This window comes from Plecotus auritus (assembly GCF_963455305.1).
Source record: "Plecotus auritus genome assembly, chromosome: X".
Classification (NCBI taxonomy): Eukaryota; Metazoa; Chordata; class Mammalia; order Chiroptera; family Vespertilionidae; genus Plecotus; species Plecotus auritus.
In genome coordinates this window covers 37739226-37760636 of record NC_137784.1, presented here as the reverse complement: position 1 = coordinate 37760636, position 21411 = coordinate 37739226, and the positions used below count along the sequence as shown (strand labels likewise).

Genomic DNA, 21411 nt, shown 5'->3' with positions numbered 1-21411 from the left:
AGCTTTGGGGTGAAATGTTCCAAAGATGTCAATTAAGTCCATCTGATCTAGTGTGTCATTTAGGATTGCTGTTTCTTTGCTGATTTTTTGTTTAGTTGATTTGTCCAGTGGTGTCAGTGGGGTATTAAAGTCCCCTACTATGACTGTATTACTATCAATCTTTCCCTTGATATCTTCCAGAAGTTGTTTTATGTATTTGGTTGCTCCTGTATTAGGTGCACACATGTTTACCAGAGTTATATCTTCTTGATGAATTGCTCCCTTTAGTATTATGTAGTGGCCTTCCTTATCTCTTGTTATGGCCTTTACTTTGAGGTCTATTTTATCAGATATAAGTATCGCAACCCCAGTTTTTTTCTCATTTCCATTTGCCTGAAAAATGTTTTTCCATCCCTTCACTCTCAGTCTGTGTGAATCCTTTGTTTTGAGGTGGGTCTCTTGCAGACAACAAATATATGGGTCCTATTTTCTTATCCACTCAGCTACCCTATGTCTTTTGATTGGTGCATTTAATCCATTTACGTTTAATGTTATTATTGACAAGTACATGTTTGTTGTCATATTTTTCCTTAATGTTTGTGTTTCTTCTTGCCTTTCACTTTCTTCTTTTTACAGCAGTCCCTTCAGCATTTCTTGCATTGCTGGCTTGGTAGTGATAAAATCTCTTAGTCCTTTTTTGTCTGTGAAGCTCCTGATTCCACTTTCAATTTTGAATGATAGCCTTGCTGGGTATTGTATTCTTGGGTTCAGTTCCTTGCTTTGCATTACTTTGTAAATTTCATTCCATTCCCTTCTGGCCTGGTGTGTTTCTGTTGAGAAATCTGTTGATATTCTAATAGGAGAACCCTTGTAGACAACTTTCTGTCTCTCTCTGGCAGCCTTTAAGATTCTTACTTTGTCATTGGTGTTCACCAATCTAATTATGATGTGTGTTAGTGTCGATCTTTTAGGGTTCATCTTATTTGGGACTCTATGTGCTTCTTGGACTTGCATGGTTTTTTTCTTGCCAATATCAGGGAAGTTTTCTGTCATTATTTCTTCAAACACGTTTTCTATTCCTTGCTTCTCTTCCTCTCCTTCTGGTACCCCTATTATGTGAATATTGTTTCATTTTGCGTTGTCCCAAAGCTCCCTTGGGCTCTCCTCTTGCTTTTTAAGTCTTCTTTCCAGTTGCTGCTGTGTTTGTGTGTTTTTTCCTACCTTGTCTCCTAATTCACTGATGCGGTCCTCAGCCTCTTCTAGTCTACTGTTTAAGCCTTCCATTGTGTTCTTTATTCCAGCTATGTCATTCTTCATCTCCTCTTGGTTCCTTTTCATGTTGGCGACATTCTCATTCAGCTCCTTATAATTCTCATTGAGTTGTGTGTATTTGTCATCCAGCTGTTTAAACATCCTTATAACCATTACTCTGAATTCTTTCTCTGATAAGCTGCTAGCCTCAATTTCATTTAACTCCCTTTCTGGTGATTCCTCTTTTTCTTTCCTTTGGGGATTGCTTTTTTGTCTTTCTATGTTTTCCTGTAATGTTTTATTTGTAGATCCAATTGGTTTGCTACCCAGGTTCTTTTGGGGATGATGCTACTGGTGTAATCTCTCAGTTCTCCTGAGCTTGGTAATCTAGTGTAGCTCTCTACTTGAGCTATTTGGGTTCGCTTGATGTAGGACTGTGAGCTTGTGAGCTACAACTGTGGTGTCTAGAAGTCAGCAGCCGTGGAGTGGAGTGTCTCAATTTTTGCTGTCTTGTACCCTTAATTGAAATCATGCGTGCCCAGTGGGGACTCACAGTGGCACCCAGGAATCATCTGTTGGGGTGATGGGGCTCAAGGGGCCTGCACTCTGGAAAGGCGTGACTGTGGTGTCCAGAGTTCTGTAGTTGTGGGGTGGGCAGACTCAGCTTTTGCTGTTGCACCTGTGGTGGATAGACGCTCACTCCCAGTGGCGGCTCACAGGGGCACCCGTGGTGGTACGTTTGTCTGTGAGACACTAAAGCACTCTCAAGGGCCCTGGCAGTGCAGCCGCGTAATTGAGACGCCTGTGGGCAGGTATCCAGAATTATTGAATTCAGAATTTCTACTGCCGGGGGGGAGTGCGCCCCTGTTTGTCCAAGATCACACCCATGGAGAGCTCACAGTGGCTCCCACGAGCACCCTTTGGTTAGATGGGTTCAGGGTGCCTGCCTGTTGGAAATTTGCATCTGTGGAGGTGCGTTTGCTGGCTGAGCTCAGACGCACTCTGAGGGGTCCTGGCACTGAAGTTGAGCAGCTGGGGTGAATGTGGGCAGTTATTCAGGAAGAGGGAATTCAGATTTTCTACTGTGGGGCAGTGCGCCCTTGGCTGTGCAGAATCACACCCAGCAGAGTCTCACAGCTGCTCCCCCAGTGCACTGTGGGTAGATGGGCTCAGGGGTTCTGCTCCTTGGAAATGCGCGCGAATTGAGGTGCCTTTGCCTGCACAGAGCTCTGGCGCACTCTGAGGCGCCCTGGCACTGGACTTGCACAGCTGGGGTGTCCATGGGCAGTTATTCAGGAAGAGGGAATTCAGGATTTCTACTGCGGGGCAGCGCGCCCTTGTCTGTGCAGAATCACACCCAGCAGAGTCTCACAGCTGCTCCTCCGAGCACGCTGTGGATAGATGGGCTCAGGGGGCCTGCCTGTTGGAAATGCGCGCCTGTGGAGGTGCCTTTGCCGGCACAGAGCTCTGATGCATTCTGAGGGGCCCTAGCAATGAAATTGCACAGCTGGGGTATCCGTGGGTAGTTATTCAGGAAGAGGGAGTTCAGAATTTCTACTGTAGGGCTGCGCGCCCTTGTCTGTACAAAATCACACCAGCGGGGGCTCCAAGTGACTCCCAGGCAATGCCTATGGAGTGGTGTGCCCTGGATGTCTGCGCGCGCTGGAAACGCATGAATATTTTGTCCGGAGTTCTGCTGCTGGGGAGGAGGAGGTTGCACTTACTGCTGCAGAGCGATGCACCTTTGGAGGTGGAGGTCCCAGGGTCCGTGGGTCTGCGGGTGGGGCAGCAGGATTTTGGCTGGAGTGGTTGCTGGTTTGCAGGGCAGTTCCAAGGCCTGTCTCGTTGGTGGAGCTGATGAGTTCCTTAAAAAGGTCATTCTCCCCTTCAAGATGGCGTGGGCTCCGTGCCGAAGTCCCATAGTCCGGGGAGTGCCCACAGCGGTGGTAGTCTCTCCTTGTCTAAGAGAGCCTGGTCTGCCAGCCCTGCTGCTCCTACGGGGCTTTAACTGTCCCTTACTCACTCACACACACACACCACACATCCACACACTCTCCTTTCATACTCTCACTCACTCACTTCCTCTCCCTCACTTCAATCCTGCCAGCCACCATCTTCTCAACCAGCATATTAGACTTTTATTGTATAGGAATAGAGGCCCAGTGCACGAAATTCGTGCACTGGGAGGGGGGTGTCTCTCAGCCCAGCCTGCACCCTCTCCAATCTGGGACCCCTGGGAGGATGTCTGGCTGCCAGTTTAGGCCCAATCCCACAGGCAGTCGAACATCCCTCTCACAATCCGGGACTGTTGGCTCCCAACCGCTCGCCTGCCTGCCTGCCTGATTGCCCCTTACAGCTTCTGGCTGCCAACCTGATCACCCCCTAACCACTCTCTTGCAGGTCTGGTCGCCCCCAACTGCCCTCCCCTGCAGGCCTGGTCGTCCCCAAATGCCCTCCCCTGTAGCCTGGTCGCCCCCAACTGCCCTCCCCTGCAGTCCTGGTCCCCCCCAACTGCCCTCCCCTGCAGTCCTGGTCCCCCCTAACTGCCCTCCCCTGCCGGCCTGGTTGCCCCCAACTGCCCTCCCCTGCTGGCCTGATCTCCCACAACTGCCCTCCCCTGCCAGCCTTCTTGTGGCGGCCATCTTTTGATCACATGGGGGCAGCCATCTTGTGTGAGGGTGTGATGGTCAATTTCCATATTACCTCTTTATTACATAGGATGGTAATTATCTCAGACACACAATCAACAGTAAGATATGCATAAAATTGAGAAAAAGCCTACAGGCAAGTAAGGCAGTCCTTGGGTTATGTCGGACTCGATGTACATCAGTTTTGTGGTTATGTTGCCATCTCCCATTTATTTGTAAAAAAAAAAAAAAGTTCCGTCATTTCGACATATGTACTTTATGTTTTTTATTATTTATTTACCACAAGTAAAGGTCAGGAATTGTTATCTTTCCTTTAAATTTTTTTTACTGTTTCACTTCATTACTGCTGTATATGTGCTCCATGTGACTGATGTAGGTGCTTATGTAGGTGGATTCCGACTTATAGCGAACCATAGGAACGGATGTCCTATGTAACCCAAGGATCTACTGTACTTTAATTCCAAAGCTACTTCAATTTCATAGCTAATGAATTTGGCAAACTTACCCTGAGATCCATTTTATTCCATGGTTGTTTTTGTAAATTAACGCTGTATATTTTTGATTTCCTTACAGCTCGCACATAAGCTTCATGTCCTTGCCTAAAATAGATAAGCTAAAACAAAGAACATGACATATTAAACAGCAGTGTCCTATTTAACAACTCTATACATTATAACATATATTCCTAAAAATGTCCTCTTCTGTTTACACAAACATAATTATAATTTTGAAAAATATGTACAATAAATGTACCTGTCACCATCAAATAATGTTCAGAGTACTCATGCCCATGTAGCCCAAGTACTGCATAATAAAAACTGCACACTCAGTCCCTTTCTCCCAGCAGCTTCATAAATTTCTGAAGAAACAGACTTGACAAATGTACATAAAACCCCTATCTTATTTTTAAATATTTAATATATATTCATATTTTATTTAAAATTTTAAAGTATTATACTGTACTTCAAATTGTAACAATCTAAGTTTTAACATTTTAATAGTCAGCCTACGTTTGAGAGAGAGAGAGAGCTGTGCTACTAAATAGCAATTTCCAGAATTTTTTTCATTTTTCTTTTACAAGAATCAACATCAGAACTGGCATTTTATGGAAGGAAAATGAATCCAAGTGCTTGGTAAGACCCTTCACATCCTAAGATAGCATTCACTATGATATTCTGATTCATTAAATAAGTTTCTTTCCCATAATAATTTTAAGGAGGTGGTAAAATAGAACATAAAACAATCATACTATGATTTTTCTAAACTACACTGACACACTCTACCAATCAAAAATGTTTAAGTCAGAATTTCTAACAGCTAAAAATGTAAGTAGAAAACTAAAATGATTTAAATATTAATACATAAAGATAACTATAGGGGTTATAAAAGGGGTAAAAAGTCAATATTAAGTACATTTTCCAGATATCCTTTATTATGTATTTATTTTTATACTCAACAAATAGCAGTAGTCTCATAAGATTATAGTGTGTACAGATCCTTATCTTGTTCTATAAAGTCCTCTAAATTATCCCTCTTAAGCCTCCATAAGGCAGGCAATAAATATAAGAAATCATGACTTTGGAAATGCCCCCCCAAAAGCTCTTTAGGTTTTTTTGTGTTGTTTTTTTTTTTTAATGCAGCATTCAACAAAGTACATTATACTAAAATAACCACACAAGCAAGCATTGCTCAAAAATCTAAGTTACAAGATACACTTATGAAAAATACATTTCAATAATATCAAGATAATCAGCAAGCAATTGTTTATTCATAAAACTATTTGATAGCTATCTCTGGTACACATATCAATAATAGGCAATCATAGGAAGATTTAGTGAAATTTTTATTGATCGCAAGACTTTTAGAAACATATGTAAGGTTTTGCTCCTTCTTTTATTACAATGAAAACATTACATTCCTAATATTAGTCTTAAATTGAAAACTGTGTGTAAGCATTTAATCACTCAAAAATGATTAGTCAATATCAGACTATACAAACCAGCTAGAGCTCATATATTACAATGTTACCATAATTTTCATAAGAAAATGAAAAAACCATTTTCATCATATAGAATTTAACTCAATTTTTGATGACCAAACCATAACTATGGCTATATTATTCAATCATAGGCTTGGCAAGAAGGCCTTGTTTGTGAAGTGACATCCCCCTAATCATCAAAATGGAGTTAATTATTCTCTAGTATAATTTCTATCAGTTAGAGCATGGGCTTCTTTAAAAAAGAAAAACAATACTAGAATTTGAATTAGGACTAAAAATTCCACTATAATTATGCTAAGTGGCAATTAAGATAAAAATAAAGATAATTATTTTCATGATGTCAGAAGTCAATCAATTTATCTTAATGTTCACATGTCCTACAAAGGATACAAAGATTAAGATTCAGTCACTGTCCACAAGAAATGTATAATTGAACAGAGCAACTAAGACAGTGTATACATAACTATAATAGAATTGAAAATATAAATGCCCTAAGACTGATTACAGTGAGTGTTCTAGAGGTCGTAAAATAAAAGGGTTATAACAGGTAACAATTACCTCATCTCCCATTTGTGGGACAAATGGAGATCTTCGTGGAATAGTATCCAAGATCCACTGAGGGGCAAACCATTCTTCATTGGGCTCCCCTGCCATAGAAACCAGCCCTCCTTTCTAAAATATAGTTCACAAATATATAAGCAATAAATGTAGAACAGCAGTACAAAAAGTACAAGTAGAGAATGTTAAAAACATTAGTTGATAACAAAAACTAAAATATACAAATTTTAAACATTTTCCTTTACTAATTAATCATGCATAACTTATATGCCTATAAAATAATTGAGTTCTTAATATGTTGCTAAATTTTGTCTGAAAAAAAAATGAGACACTATATAGCAGTGGTTGGCAAACTGTGGCTCGTGAGCTGCAGTTTGCCGCTCCGTTGACTAATGAGTTTGCCGACCACTGGGATAGGGGCTTAATTACAAGAACAACAACAGCCTGTAATTATTGGAATCGAGAATCTAGGTTAGTGTTCGGCAAACCGCGGCTCGCGAGCTGCATGTGGCTCGCAAGCCACAGTTTGCCAACCACTGCTATATAGTATCTAAAAACCAAATTTTACAAGTCTCTAGAATACCACATGAATTCAAATATAAGTCACAATAACATTTTACCAATAAAATGGTTATAATAAAAAAGCTAATTCTATCTACTAAAGGAACAGGCTATAAAATGTGTACATTTTAAATTAATGTTAAAAGAACTACATGGATTAAGTTTATATATCATTCAAATGAAATTATAATGGGAAAGAGAAACCATCATTGAGGTAAAATCCTTCCTATATAATAAAAAGCTAATATGCAAATTGACTGAACAGCAGAATAACTGATCACTATGATGCACACTGACCACCAGGGGTCAGATGTTCAATGCAGGAGCTTCCCCCTGGTGGTCAGTGCGCTCCCACAGGGGTAGCGCTGCTCAGCCAGAAGCCGGGCTCACAGCTGGTGAGTGCAGTGGCGGTGGAAGGATCCTCCCCCGCCTCCACGGCAGTTGGACATCACCCAAGGGCTTCCCAGACTGTGAGAGAGCACAGGCCCAGCTGAGGGACCCTCCCCCGCCCCCCACAGTGCACAAATTTTGTGTACCAGGCCTCAAGTAAAACTATATAAAAAAATTGAAGAGCCCTGGCCACTGTAGCTCAGTTGGTTGGGTATCTTCCTGTGCCAGTTAGATTCCTGGTAAGGGCACATGTCTGGGTTGCAGCTTCAATCCCTTGTAGAGAATATAGGAGGCAGCCGATGGATGTTTCTTTCTCTCTCTCTCCTTTTCCCTTCCTCTCTCTCTAAGAATCAATTAAAAGTCTTTAAAATATTGAAGAGCCTTCTAAAACGTATGACACCTTTTCATTTCACAAGTCAAAAATGTATAGAAAAAACAATGACTGGTGCCATGGCAAGAATAACACCTTTAGCCTGGCCAGTGTGGCTCAGTGATTGAGTGTCGACCTGTGAGCCAGGAAGTCATGGTTTGATTCCCGATCAGGGCACATGCTAGGGTTGTGGGTCAATACCCAGTGTGGGGTGTGCAGGAGGCAGCAGATCAATGATTCTCTCTCATCATGATGCTTCTATCTCTCTTTCCCTCTCCCTTCCTCTCTGAAATCAATAAAAATATATTTAAAAAAAGAATAACACCTTTACACTATAGTGGCTTATTATTTAAAACTTTATTACATTTTAACAAACAATTGTGTATGTTTTAATTTAATAACAATTAAAATAATAATGAGGATATTTTAGGCCTCTACTATTGATAACAGAAAAATTTCAAAAATTCTTTCTATTTTAAACTCATTTAAAATCATTTTTCTTAGTTAGTTTCTCAGGTGGAATATTTTCTTTAGAGAAAAGTCAGGTGTTAATGTTAAATAGTCCAATACTAAAGGTAAAAAAACCACACAATAAAACCCTGTAAACTTACAAACCTTCTTTCTAGTCTGTTTAGGTTTCTTTTGCCTCTCTTCTAGTGACTTCAAATTCTCCTCTTCAGAGCTGCTGCATATTTTCCGTGTTGCTTGTCTAGTTTGTCTTTTTGGAGGTTGCAAATTTATTCCAGCATCTGCTGTCCAGTCAGAATATTCACTTGATGAATCACTGTAAGTAAATCAAAATTATGAATAAGCCTAGGGAAAAACAGGTTTGCCTCAGAATTGAAAGATAATCATTTTATAATCATACAGCATTATAAATGGCATAGTTTGATTCTATTCTAACCGTAGAGGGGGAAAAAAGCATATTAGTATAGAATTTTGATTGTAGTACCCAAGTGATTTTAGTGAAATGCTTCTTGTATAAAGTATAATGCTTAGTTTCCCATAACAGAATTGAAAATTAAAGTCCAAATCACAAAAACTGCTTTAAATAAAGATGCTTCTTTTTGCTAGAAATAGTTAAAAATAGTTGTTTTAAAACTGAAATAAATACATAGAGCCTGCCATGATGTAGAATCTTGGATTTACAAAGGACCTTATTTTTCAGATGAGGGACCCAAAGCTCAAAAAGATATTGGCAGAGCCAGAATAAAACTGCAGATCTCTGGCCTTCCAGGCCAGTACTGTACTCTTTCTACTATAAAATGATATTTTAACTCTAATCTTACCAAATTCCTATAAGAATATAATTACACGTTGAAATCACCAAATAATTTTGACCAAATCAAAACCATTAAAACTACCTGGAAGAACTTTCACTTTGCCATTCAATGACAGGATCTTCTACAGAAGCATCACTTGTGCCAACTGTTTCATCCTCCTGAAACAAAGAGCCAGCAATTGAGATATATGATTTTTACATAGCATATTGTTAATTAGCACACACTATTTGTTTTATAACAATTTCTGTATCCCCCAAAATGTTCTAGTTAAAATGTACATAACCAAAGTAGAGGGAATAGATAACCCATGTGTACACAATCTCCAGTTTAGATAACTCACTGCCTATCTTGTTTTATCTATATCCTCAACAACTGCCTCATATCCCAGAAATTATTTTAAACTGAATCTGGACAAAAAAGCATTTTAACTATAAATATTTATTAAGCTAGGGATTCTTTGCCCTAACCGGTTTGGCTCAGTGGATAGAGCATCGGCCTGTGGACTGAAAGGTCCCAGGTTCGATTCCGGTCAAGGGCATGTACCTTGGTTGTGGGCACATCCCCAGTGGGAGGTGTGCAGGAGGCAGCTGATTGATGTTTCTCTCTCATCGATGTTTCTAGCTTTCTGTCCCTCTCCCTTCCTCTCTGTAAAAAAATCAATAAAATATATATTTTTTAAAATAGAGGGATTCTTTTTAAAAACACAAGCACAATACTATTATAGCATTAAAAGGTAACATCAATTACTTTATATGGTCATCTTTTCAGATCACGATTTTCATGGGTGGGAACGAGAGGGACATCATTGATAACAGTGAAAAAGTTATAAGTGAGAGAAGAATGAGGTACCATACATTGCCAATTCATAATTAAACCTTCATTATTTCCTTAATAACTACAGTTAAGAGCATAAAAAGGGAAGGACTGGAGAAGAGAACAGTATGAAGACAAGAATTACTATACTCTATTCCATGAATAAGGTAGGTTTGAGAAAAATCATCACTCACTAATGTTCATAATCAGTGAAGTCAACAATAAGAGGATATGTGTACATTCAGCTGATTATAGAGTCAACCAGTTCTGGGACTGTATAACTAGTATTCACTGTTTATATTCCACTTCTTTCCATTTCTAGGCAGATTTCATGTCACCTTTTTCTCATTTTCCCAAAGCCAAACTTTTACTTGCATGTTTGATACCCTCAACCAAGACAGTATCTTAGGTATAAGTCAGAAGAGATAGCTAAAAGAATTTAATATAATCTTCAAATTCACTATTAAATGCCTTATTAATAATTCTCTTATAAGAAAATCATTAAAATAATTTTGTGTTAAAGAAGTGACCCTTCAAAGTAAACCCAAAGTGATGATACTAACTAGAAAACAAAAAATTACATTGAGTAAGTAATATCAGATATCTAACCTCTGAGGAGCTGTCTGAATCTTCCTGTACACCTGAACTTTGACACAGTGCTTGCGAATTATGCTCAATGTTGGACCGTGTTTGGTAAGTATGCTGACGCTTACGTTGTGTCCTTCGTAGAGACCTTCCACAACTAGGCTGGTAGTCATTCTGTAAAACAGAAGTAAAACACACTTTTTAAAAATGGAAGTCTCAGTGAACATACATTAGCAGACATATAAAATTCAAAAAAATTGGGTGGGGGTGGTGTGAGAATAAAGGTAAGGGATAGAAATAAATCCCCTAAAAGAAAATCTAAGACCTAACTATATATATAATCCATCTCCATTAATATTAATTGCTTTCCTATTTTGAAAACTTTGTGAACAAACTAAAAACAGTGCTTAAAGTCTCGGCTGCAAAAATTTACCCAATCAGAATTTACATTTCATTATATTATTCACAATTTATTACAGGATTACACAAGGTATCTATGCCATAGCTAACCTATCTAAGAAAAGAGAAACATGCAAATTGACCATCACTCCGCTATGCCCCCCAGCCAATCAGAGCGAGTATGCAAATTAACCCAACTAAGATGGCGGCGGCCATGGAGCTGGAGCAAGCAGGAGGCTTGGGTTGCCCCCGGAGATGGAGGAAGCCAAGCTTCCCGCCCGCCCTGGCCTCCGCTCAAGGCTACAAAGTTTCAATTACAGAAGATAAATAGATCCCAACAAAGATGGCGACGGACACAGAGCTGGAGCGAGCAGGAGGCTTGGGTTCCCCCCGGCAATGGAGGAAGCCAAGCTTCCTGCCTGCCCTGGCCTGCCTTGGCCTCCACTCAAGGTGGGGCTGGGAGCTTGGGTTGTCTGGGGCAACCCAGGCTACCAGCCGGCCCTGGCCTCTGCTCAAGGCTACAAAGTTTCAATTATAGAAGACAAATAAATTCCAGATACCTGCTTTCAGCCCGCCCTAGCCTCCACTTGGGTTGCCGGGGGGCATGGCCGGCCTGCAAACCACCACAGGTCCCTCACCCAGGCCGCCCCACACCCCAAGGGAACCCCCACCCTGATCCGGGACATCCTTCAGGGCAAACCAGCTGGCCCCCACCCCTGCACCAGGCCTCTATCCTATCTAATAAAAGAGTAATACACAAATTGACTGTCACTCCAACACACAAGATGGCTGCCCCCATGTAGACACAAGATGACCGCCACAAGATGGCCAGCAGGGGAGTGCAGCTGGGAGGGACCAGGCTTGCAAGGGAGGGCAGTTGGGGGTGATCAAGCCTGCAGGGGAGGGCAGTTTGGGGGGACCCAGGCCTGCAGGGGAGGGCAGTTGGGGGGAACACTAGGCCTGCAGGGGAGGGCAGTTGGGGGGGACCAGGCCTGCAGGGGAGGGCAGTTGGGGGGGACCAGGCTGGCAGGGGAGGGCAGTTAGGGGTGACCAGGCCAGCAGGGGAGGGCAGTTAGGGGCAATTGGGCTGGCAGGGGAGCAGTTAGGCATTAATCCTACCGGGATCGGGCCTTAACGGGCAGTCGGACATCCTTCAAAGGGTCCCAGATTGGAGATGGTGCAGGCTGGGCTGAGGGACACACACCCCCATGCATGAATTTCGTGCACGGGGCCTCTAGTGTATATATAGTTTTAATATAATATGTACTGCTTTATTTCTATAAAAACTACATTTAGTAAACAGTTCAAAATAAAGAATTAATTTTTAACAGCCAAAATGTAAAGTGAAAACTATTTTATTCTAACCTTTACAAATATAAAATACTAGAGGCCCGTTGCATGAATATTCATGCAATAGGCCTTCCATCCCCTGGCTGCCAGCACCGGTTTTCCTCTGGCACCCAGGACTCAGGCCTTCGCTCCGGCTGCAGCAGAGAAGCCAAGCCTCTTCAGTCTTCAGTTGTCTTCAGTCTTTGCTCAGGCAGGAGCCTTCAGTCTTTGCTCCATGCCTGCATATGCAAATTAACCCGCCATCATTGTTGGGTTAATTTGCATACTCACTCCTGATTGACTGATGGGTGTTGTGGAGGTATGGTCAATTTGCATATTTCTCTTTTATTAGTGTAGATTACTGATATACCATGTCAAAGCTACAACCCTACTGTCATCCGGAGTAAATAAGTTTAAAAGTCTTATCGGTATAAAAGAGCCAGTTTCTTACATTTAAGTATTTCTCATTTTCTATAAATAAAAATGTTTTTTAGTCCCAACTACACTATCTATTAGTATCAGACAAGTCTGATGTTTGACAAATCAGCTTAGTAAGAAAAAAGAATATAAATCATAGATATGAGTCCTTCCAAATCTCTAAGAAAATAATCTTATCAGAGAACATTAAATAAGCTAACAAAATCTCAAGAGAAATGAAGAAATTGTGCAGCAAAATGATCTAAGACTATTTAGAGATATTCTTTTAAAAAATGTTTTTATTGATTTTAGATTGAGAGAAGAAGGGAGAGGGAGAGAGAAACATCAATTGGCTACCTCCTGCATGCCCCCTATTGGAGATCAAGCCCCAACCAGGAATCAAACCGGTGACCTCCAGGTGCATGGGATGATGCTCAACCAACTAAGCCAGAGCTAGAGATAACCTTATAATAGTTAAATAAAACCATGTTTATCAATACGGAAAAAATAACACATTTAAAATTCACTGTCCATTGATTAGATTTCTTTAATAAAATTAGAATCATCCTAGACTTCCAGAAGCTACAATACTCTTTAGGAGTTATGGTTACATCCAGGAAGAAAACTGTTCTTCCTTATGTCACTAGTTTGTTAGCCTCAGAGTTCTAGTAAGGAGCTTACCATATACCTAATAGAGTTCAGGAATCCTACCCCCTGTTTTGCAGTTTTTACTGAGAATATGAATATTCCCAATGCATAGATCATATTTTACTACTGTGTGATTAGGTAGCCCAAGAGTATGCGTAGGGCAGGAGTTAGCAAACTTTTCTGTAAAGGCCCAGAGTGTAAATTTTTTTGGCTTTGCAGGTCATATGATTTCTGTTGCAACTACTCGAATTTGTATAGTGTGAAAACAGCTATAGACAATATACAGTGTAAAAGAATAAGTGTGGCTGGGTTCCAATAAAACTTTAACAAGAATAGGCAGTAGAGCAGATTTAGCCCATGGACTAAATACCATACAAAAATGGTATTTTAATACAAATAGCCTATACCTACAATGATTATATGTCCTAGATTTTGGGGCATAGTCTTGACTTTGTGTAACTTTATCCTTATTAATAACCATATATCTCAATTTGGGGTTCAAAAATTGGGTTCCCTATATACAGACACCTATCAAAACAGTCCCTTAATACATAACTGAATCTTTCAAAAACCTGGTATCTGCAAATATATGCAAATAGTGTGTCCCAAAGTATTGTCAAACTAAACTCACACTTTGGGTAGCATAAGATGGTTTTTTCTTCTTTTCAACTGTATAGAGACTGATTTCTATGTCACCTTTCGCAGTTCTACATTCTTCCTGAACCCTGATAAAAAAAAAAAAAATCAAAGGTCAAAGTAACAGAAAATCATCAAAAAGCAAACCGATGGTTTAAAAGTCAGATAAAAATACTTCAAAATGTTAATTTTGCTATTTTAACCATTTTTACATGTACAATTCAGTAGTATTAACAAAATTTACAATGTTCTGTAATCATCACCACTATTTCCAAATCTTTTTCATCACTCCAAATCTAAACTTTGTAACCATTAAGTAATAACTCTCTATTTTTCCTTTCAACTGCCTGTTAAACTCTAATGTACTTTATGTATATACAAATTTGCCTATTCTAGGTATTTCATATAAGTTGAATAATATTATATTTGTCCTGTTATGTCTGGCTTATTTCACTTAGCTTAATGTCTTCAATGTTGTAGCAGGATATCAGAACTCCATTCCTTTTTTATGGCTGAATAATATTCCACTGTGTGTATGTATTATATTTTGCTTATCCATTCATCTGTTAATAGACACTTTAGTTATTTCTACCGTTCAGTTATTGGGAATAAATGCTGCTAAGAACACTGGCATATGGTATCTATTTCAGGCCCTGCTTTCAATTCTTATTTTAACATTTTGAGCAAAGAATATTTCAAACTGCTCTATTGCCAGAGGGTGGCATTCAGTTCATAAATTAGCTATGTCTCCTTTTTTTCTTATTACTACTGAAGAAAGAAAAGGCAGTATCAATTTAATTTTCCCACTTTTTGGCTGAGCTGCTGAAAGGCTTGGTTAGGAAGCTAACATGATTAAAATAAATTTTATATGTTCTCTATCACTGTCCTTTCTCTTTTATAAATCTATTTCCAGTTGCTGTGGATTATTTGGAGTTGATATTATAGCAAATGTTAGGGTTCACATAAAGCAGGGGTGGGGTACGTCTGGCCCCCGAAATCATTTGGTCTGGCTCTGCCAAGGCATTTGGGGTGAGTTAACTAAATGTTCGACCAAATATAGTAGACTAATTTTTAAGTAGATAATTTTGTATGGCCCTTGAATGATGTTATAAATATCCAAATGACTGTTGGCAAAAAAAGGGTTCTCCATCCCTGACATAAAGGATAGAGATACTTTTTTGAAAAATTTTTATGCAGCCCAGCCGGTATGGCTCAGAGGTTGAGCCACCAGGAGGTCATGGTTTGATTCCCAGTCGGGGCACATGCCCTTGTTGCAGGTTCGATCCCCAGTAGGGGGCATGCAGGAGGCAGCCAATCCATGATTCTCATCATTGATGTTTCTCTCTTCCTCACCCTTCCTCTCTGAAATCAATAAAAATATATTTAAAAAAAATTCTTTTGCAAATCGGTGAAGCCACTGGAGAAAACAGTTTGAAGTTTCCTCAAACAAACAAACAAATAAACAAACAAACAAACAAACAAACAAACAAATAAATAAATAAATGGAACTGCCTTTGACCCAGGGTTTCTACTTCTAGGAATATACCCTAAGAAGCCTGAAACACCAATCAGAAAGAATATATGCACCCCTATGTTCATAGCAGCCTTATTTACAATAGCTAAGATTTGGAAACAGCCCAAGTGCCCATCAGTAGATGAGTGGATAAAAAAAGCTGTGGTACGTTTACACAATGGGATGTTACTCAGCTGTAAAAAAGAAGGAAATCTTACCTTTGGCGATAATATGGATAGACTTGGAAAGTATTATGCTAAGTGAAATAAGCCAGTCAGAGAAAGACAAGTACCATAGGATTTCACTTGCATGTGGAATTCTAATGAATATAAAGGATAGAGATTCTAAGTTTAAAATTTATCCTAACAAAATCCTTTCATACTCCAAGTACGTTCACTTAAACATTTCAATAGCACTGGAATCTACTATTTATCTATATTGCACTCCCAAACTGCTCCATTTGATAGCCTTCTAAGAACCACTGTTGAAGTTTAGATTCATATATCAGTGACATACTAGGTGTACCAATTAGTAATGCGGATTTTGTAATAAAAGAAAACACGATAATTTTAAGAGAAACATTGAAAGTGCTTTATTCAAAGTAATGTCCATCGCTAGCTACACATTTCCCCCATCTTTCAGGTAATTTGTGGATACCATCCCAATAGAACTTTTCTTGTTTTGAGGCAAACCATTCAGAGACCCAATTTTCCACTTCTTCCTATGTTTTGAAGTGCTGCTCAGAAAGTGCGTGTGCCATAGATCGGAACAAGTGGTAACCTGGAGGAGCAAGGTCTGGTGAATAAGGCAGGTGGGTTAATACTTCCCAGGCAAGATCTTTTAATGTGTCTCTAATTGGTTTTGAAGTGTGTGATGGTGCATCATCATGAAGCAAAATTACTTTGCCTTGTCTTCTGGCCCATTCTGGTCGTTTTAGGATCAAAGCGTGGTTCAAATTGATTACTTGTTGTCTGTAGTGATCAGTATTAACGGTTTCACCTGGTTTTAGAAGTTCATAATACACTACACCTTCCTGATCCCACCAAATGCAGAGCAGTGTCTTCTTTCCAAAGCGATTTGACCTTGCAGTTGATGATGGGATTCTCAAAATAAATCCACTTTTCATCACCAGTCACAAATTTGATGCAAAAAAGACTTTCTTTCGTGCCACTGAAGCAACATTTTACTGATGACTTTTTGGTTTTTCATTTGTCTTTCATTCAGTTGATGTGGCACCCATTTTCCTTCCTTTAAAATCTTTTCCATTGCTTGTAAACGATCGGAAATTGTTTGCTGAGCAATTTAATCTTTCTGCAAGTTGTTTTTGAGTTTGACATGCATCTTCATCCAATAATGCTTGTAATGGTTGGTCTTCAAACTTTTTCAGTTAACCTGGACGTTCTTTGTCTTTCACATTGAAATCATCACTTTTAAAGCATTTAAACCAGTGTTCAAGAGTATCTTGAGATGGAGCATGTTCATCATAAGCTTCTCGAAGCTTTCAGCAGCACTTTTCTTCAAAAAAAGTAATGAATTAAAACTTCCCGCAAATGCTCTTTTTTGGCACAAAATTCGACATTTTTAAGCGTAAAAATATCTATGATTTTAACATCTTCAATAAATTTGACATATGAAGTTTTGAAGCTTGCTGTCAATACAACAAAACAGCATACATATCAAATCACATATATATCAACATATGGGTAAACTCCATCTATTGAAAAAAATCCGCATTATTAACCACCACACCTAGTATTTATCCACATAGCCTCATGTTTTTTACTTTATATTATCTGTATTCTTATCTTCTAATCTACACTAAAAACATACGGAAGACAAAGATCTTAATTTTCATTTTTCAATATTTAACACAAAGCTAAGAAAATTGAAGATAATCATTAAATTGTTATGGAATGAACTAACTGAAATAAAGTGAAAAAACTAATGCACAACTTAGTGGATTTAAAAAATACTTTAGTTATTAGACTAACAGAGAATATTTTGATTTACTTACAAAAAACAAATCTCTCAATTTTCTTATGAATGTTACCTTATTGACTCACCTACTAACCCCATGATTTAGTTCATTTACCACCACTCTTCTGCTCCATGCCATGAGATCTCGTTCAGTGGCCATCTGGCTACGAAGAGCATTATTATGCATTTGTCGGACACCTTCAATTTGACCATTACGTCGGAGCCCAATATTTGGAGAAGATATGTCCATATTTGGACTTCTCAGAGCTAAAACAAAAACAAAGAAAGATACCCCTTTCTGAGCAAAGGCACCAAACTTTTCCAGATCAGAGTTCTAAATAAAATAGGAAATTCAAAGTAATAGTATTGGACAACATTAAATTCCCTTGGTTCTACATTTTCTATACATCCCCTTGATGGCTTTTATTAGCATTATGAATGAAACCAGCACTAAATAAATGTTAAAGTTTCCATAGCCCTTTCAATTTTTTTCAAAATACTTTTATATCTCTCATCTACTAACTGCTCAGTAAATACAAAAAAAAGTATATTTATAGCATGACTCAGTAGATTCACAAATGTCTATTAGTGCTAGCTCAGAAAGCAGCTTTTTAAATTTAAATTCTATCTTTATTTAGACCATCAAGAGGACTCGGAATAAAGCTTCAACAAGGCTTTCAAAATTAGTAAGAGAAAAAGTATAAATTGGAAAATAATTTAATATTCAAAATTTCATTTTCAAAATTGATAAGCAATAAAAAAGGGAAAAAGTAGTGAAAATTATATTTTTCTTTTTAATCCTCTAGAAAGGTCCCTATTAATTTATTTTTGTTGTATTTGCAAATAAACCAAAAAATGGAAACTGAAAGTCAATTTAGAATAAGCACCAGAGAACACTCAAAACAAAGGAATATTGCAAATAGAACTAGACAGGATCCCTTTGACTAATGGCATTTTAAATCTGTTCAAAGAAACCTAATACACTTTCCCTCTTATTAGCAGTTTCAGTTACCCAGGGTTAACTGAGGCCTGAAAATACTAAATAGAAAATTCCACAAATAAATAACTCATAAGTTTTGAATTGCACTCCATTCTGCATAGTGTGGTGAAATCTTGAACTGTCCCACTCTGTCCCCATGGGAGAGGAATCATCACTTTGTCCACAGTATCCATATTGTATATGGTCCCTACCAGTCACTTAGTTTTCAGTTATGAGGGAGCTTAGTTATCAGAGAGAGAGAGAGAGAGAGAGAGAGAGAGAGATATCACAATCATGTTACTTTTATTATGCTATATTGTTATAATTATTCTATTTTATTATTAGCTATTGTTATTAATATCTTACTGTGCCTAATTTATGAATTAAAATTTATCATAGGTAGTACATATAGGGTTTGGTACTATCTGCAGTTTCAGGCATCCACTGGGGATCCTGAAACCTATCCTATGCAGATAAAGGGGGGGAGGGAAATGAGGTCACATACCCAGGTAGCAGGTTTGATACCTGGTAGGGGCGTATACAGGAGGCAACCGATCAATATTTGTCAATCACATCTCTCTCTCTCTCTCTCATTCCTTTCTCTCTAAAAAGATCAATAATAAAAGCACATTTTAAAAAATTAAAAATAAGTATCTGGTACAAAAAAATAAAAAAAACACAACCACCCCTCTCCCAAATGTTGTTTTTATTTATAAACCTAAAATGTTTCTCACATGCAATTACTGTATATAAGTAAAATAATTAAAACACATTTAGCGTACCTTTTACACACACACACACACACACACTTACCACCATTAGCAGAATATGATCTATTAACTGGAAAATGTGGAGCATCTCCTTCGTTAATTAGTCTCAGATCTTGTTCTCTCTGTAGCTCCCTGATTATTCCATCAAGAATGCTCTCATCTTGGTCATTGGTTTGTTGCCCAATTACCTGTTCTACCACCTCACCATCACCTTAATGAGACCAAAGATAAAAGGCCACTAAGTTACTTATGTTTTAGTATACCCTAAAGAGAGTAAAAAAAAAAACTTTAATATATAAATTTCTAGATTAAGAAAAAGAATGAAAATGAAAACAAAGCATATATCAAACAAAATACTTTTAAAAGAACTTTAAAAAAAATTTTTGGCATGTCAGCTTGACTTAACCAATATCCCAAAATTAGACATTATGAGGGCTTTCTTATCTTAAAAATAATTATTAAATTTATTAATTTAAAGATGAATTCTTTCTTGTTTGCCCTAAAAGTTGTAAGTAGAGGTTTGAGTAAGGTTTTAAAAAGTTCAAACACAGATAACGAAAACATTTTGCATCTTACTTTCATGAGAATTTCCTTTCTAAAAGAAACCAAATGATGCTTGCCACTTTCAAATGTTCTCTTTTGATAATATCTCAATATATTGATGATTAGAAAAAATATTCTTATGATACACTGAAATTCAATGATTACTTCTGAATAAAAACTTTATTTCTATGATCTTTTTCTTTCTCAAGTACATCTTAGACCAGTTTTTCATCTTATCCTCTAGTCAGATTAAATGGTATCTAATAGAGTAGCCAAGTGATCAGGTCTTACAGGAAATCATGTGTGATGAATTACAAATTTTTTATTCAGATGTTTTAATTTTATCTCCTACTTAATATTCATGTTTTTCCAACCCTTGTTTAAAAATTGCATATAATCAAAGTAATCATCAATACATGGTAACACCTTTTCATTGCTTTATAAATTTTTACAATAAAGATCATTAAAAATGTGCAACATTTCACTCTATAAAGGTCAAGTCTAAATTTCCTAGTAAAAAGTCATTTGCAAGTCAATAATTCACTAGGTCATACCTACATATAACAAAGATATGAAGGCATTCAGGTGTGGGGGTGGTGTGGAAGAGGCAGTATACACAAGGGAAATATGCTAACCAGAAGAGCTGCTTTGATAGAGAAAAGTTTATTTCAATGTCTTATTCTACTATCCTCCCATTATGCATCACCACTGTTTCAATATCCCCCAAAATTGTTTATTATGTAAGCACTTACAATCCCCTCTTCCCAACACAATATTTTTTTGCTTTTCAAACATGAGGATAGGTAAATAGCTACTTCCCAGCTTTTGGTTTTGAAATTTACTCTTCCTAGATCCATTAACTATGGACTCTCAAATTAAAATACCAATACTATGAGCAGTGGAATTTCACCTATCATAAAAGCTTGACACATTAAAGTTAGCACAGGCAATCATTACTAGAAGTTAATGATATAAACAACATGATCACACATATGTTCAGGACATTAAGAAAGCAGGTCATTCTCTGCTTGAGCATATTCTTGTTTGCCCTAATCCATTTATCCGAGTTCAGGTGAAATAAGCAATGTTAAAGTACTTTCGAGCAAGGTAAAAGTACTATGCAACTGAAACTCAATAAAGCTAAAATCCTATATAATAAAGAGCTAATATGCAAATGGTTGTCATGTCATCACACAGTAACTGCTCAGACACTCAACACTGGGGAGAGAGGAATGGCGACCAGCCAGGCACAAATGAGCTCGTGAGAGAGGCATAGGGACAACCACGCTGTGGCCCAGGAGAGGGACAAACCACACGTCCCATGGTCCTGGGCGCCAGTAGCTGGGGCTGCAGCCTGGGAGAGGGACAAGCCTCCCGCCCTGCAGTCCTGGGTGCAAGCAGCTGGGGCTGCAGCCCAGGAGAGGGACAAGCTGCCCGCCCCACGGTCCTGGGCGCCAGCGGCTGTGCCTGTGCCTGCAGCCTGGGCACCAGTGGCTGGGGCTGAGGCCCGGGAGAGGGACAAGCCGCCTGCCCCGCGGTCCTGGGCGCCAGCGCCTATGGCTCAGGAGAGGGACAAGCCACTCACCCTGCAGTCCCAGGCGCCAGTGGCTGCGCCTATGGCCCGGGAGAGGGACAAGCTGCCCACCCCGTGGTCCCAGGCGCCAGCACCTGTGGCCTAGGAGATGGACAAGCTGCCCGCCCTGCAGTCCCAGGTGCCAACGGCCGCAGCTGGGGCTGCAGCCCAGTAGAGGGACAAGCCTCCC

General features: G+C 38.9%; 1 protein-coding gene across 1 annotated transcript in view; it reads right to left on the bottom strand.

Annotated features, from left to right (window-relative positions):
* The window catches only part of BRWD3 (bromodomain and WD repeat domain containing 3), a 173030-nt gene that overhangs the window by 48738 nt on the left and 102881 nt on the right, over window positions 1-21411 (bottom strand). Inside the window, exons 18-25 of the mRNA XM_080653837.1 lie at window positions 19149-19316; window positions 17443-17623; window positions 13862-13955; window positions 10462-10611; window positions 9121-9197; window positions 8372-8540; window positions 6436-6549; window positions 4384-4491 (exon numbers count right to left, since the gene is read on the bottom strand). Of these exons, the coding sequence (XP_080509963.1) occupies window positions 4384-4491; window positions 6436-6549; window positions 8372-8540; window positions 9121-9197; window positions 10462-10611; window positions 13862-13955; window positions 17443-17623; window positions 19149-19316 (1061 nt within the window). The remainder of the gene's footprint in view (window positions 1-4383; window positions 4492-6435; window positions 6550-8371; window positions 8541-9120; window positions 9198-10461; window positions 10612-13861; window positions 13956-17442; window positions 17624-19148; window positions 19317-21411) is intronic.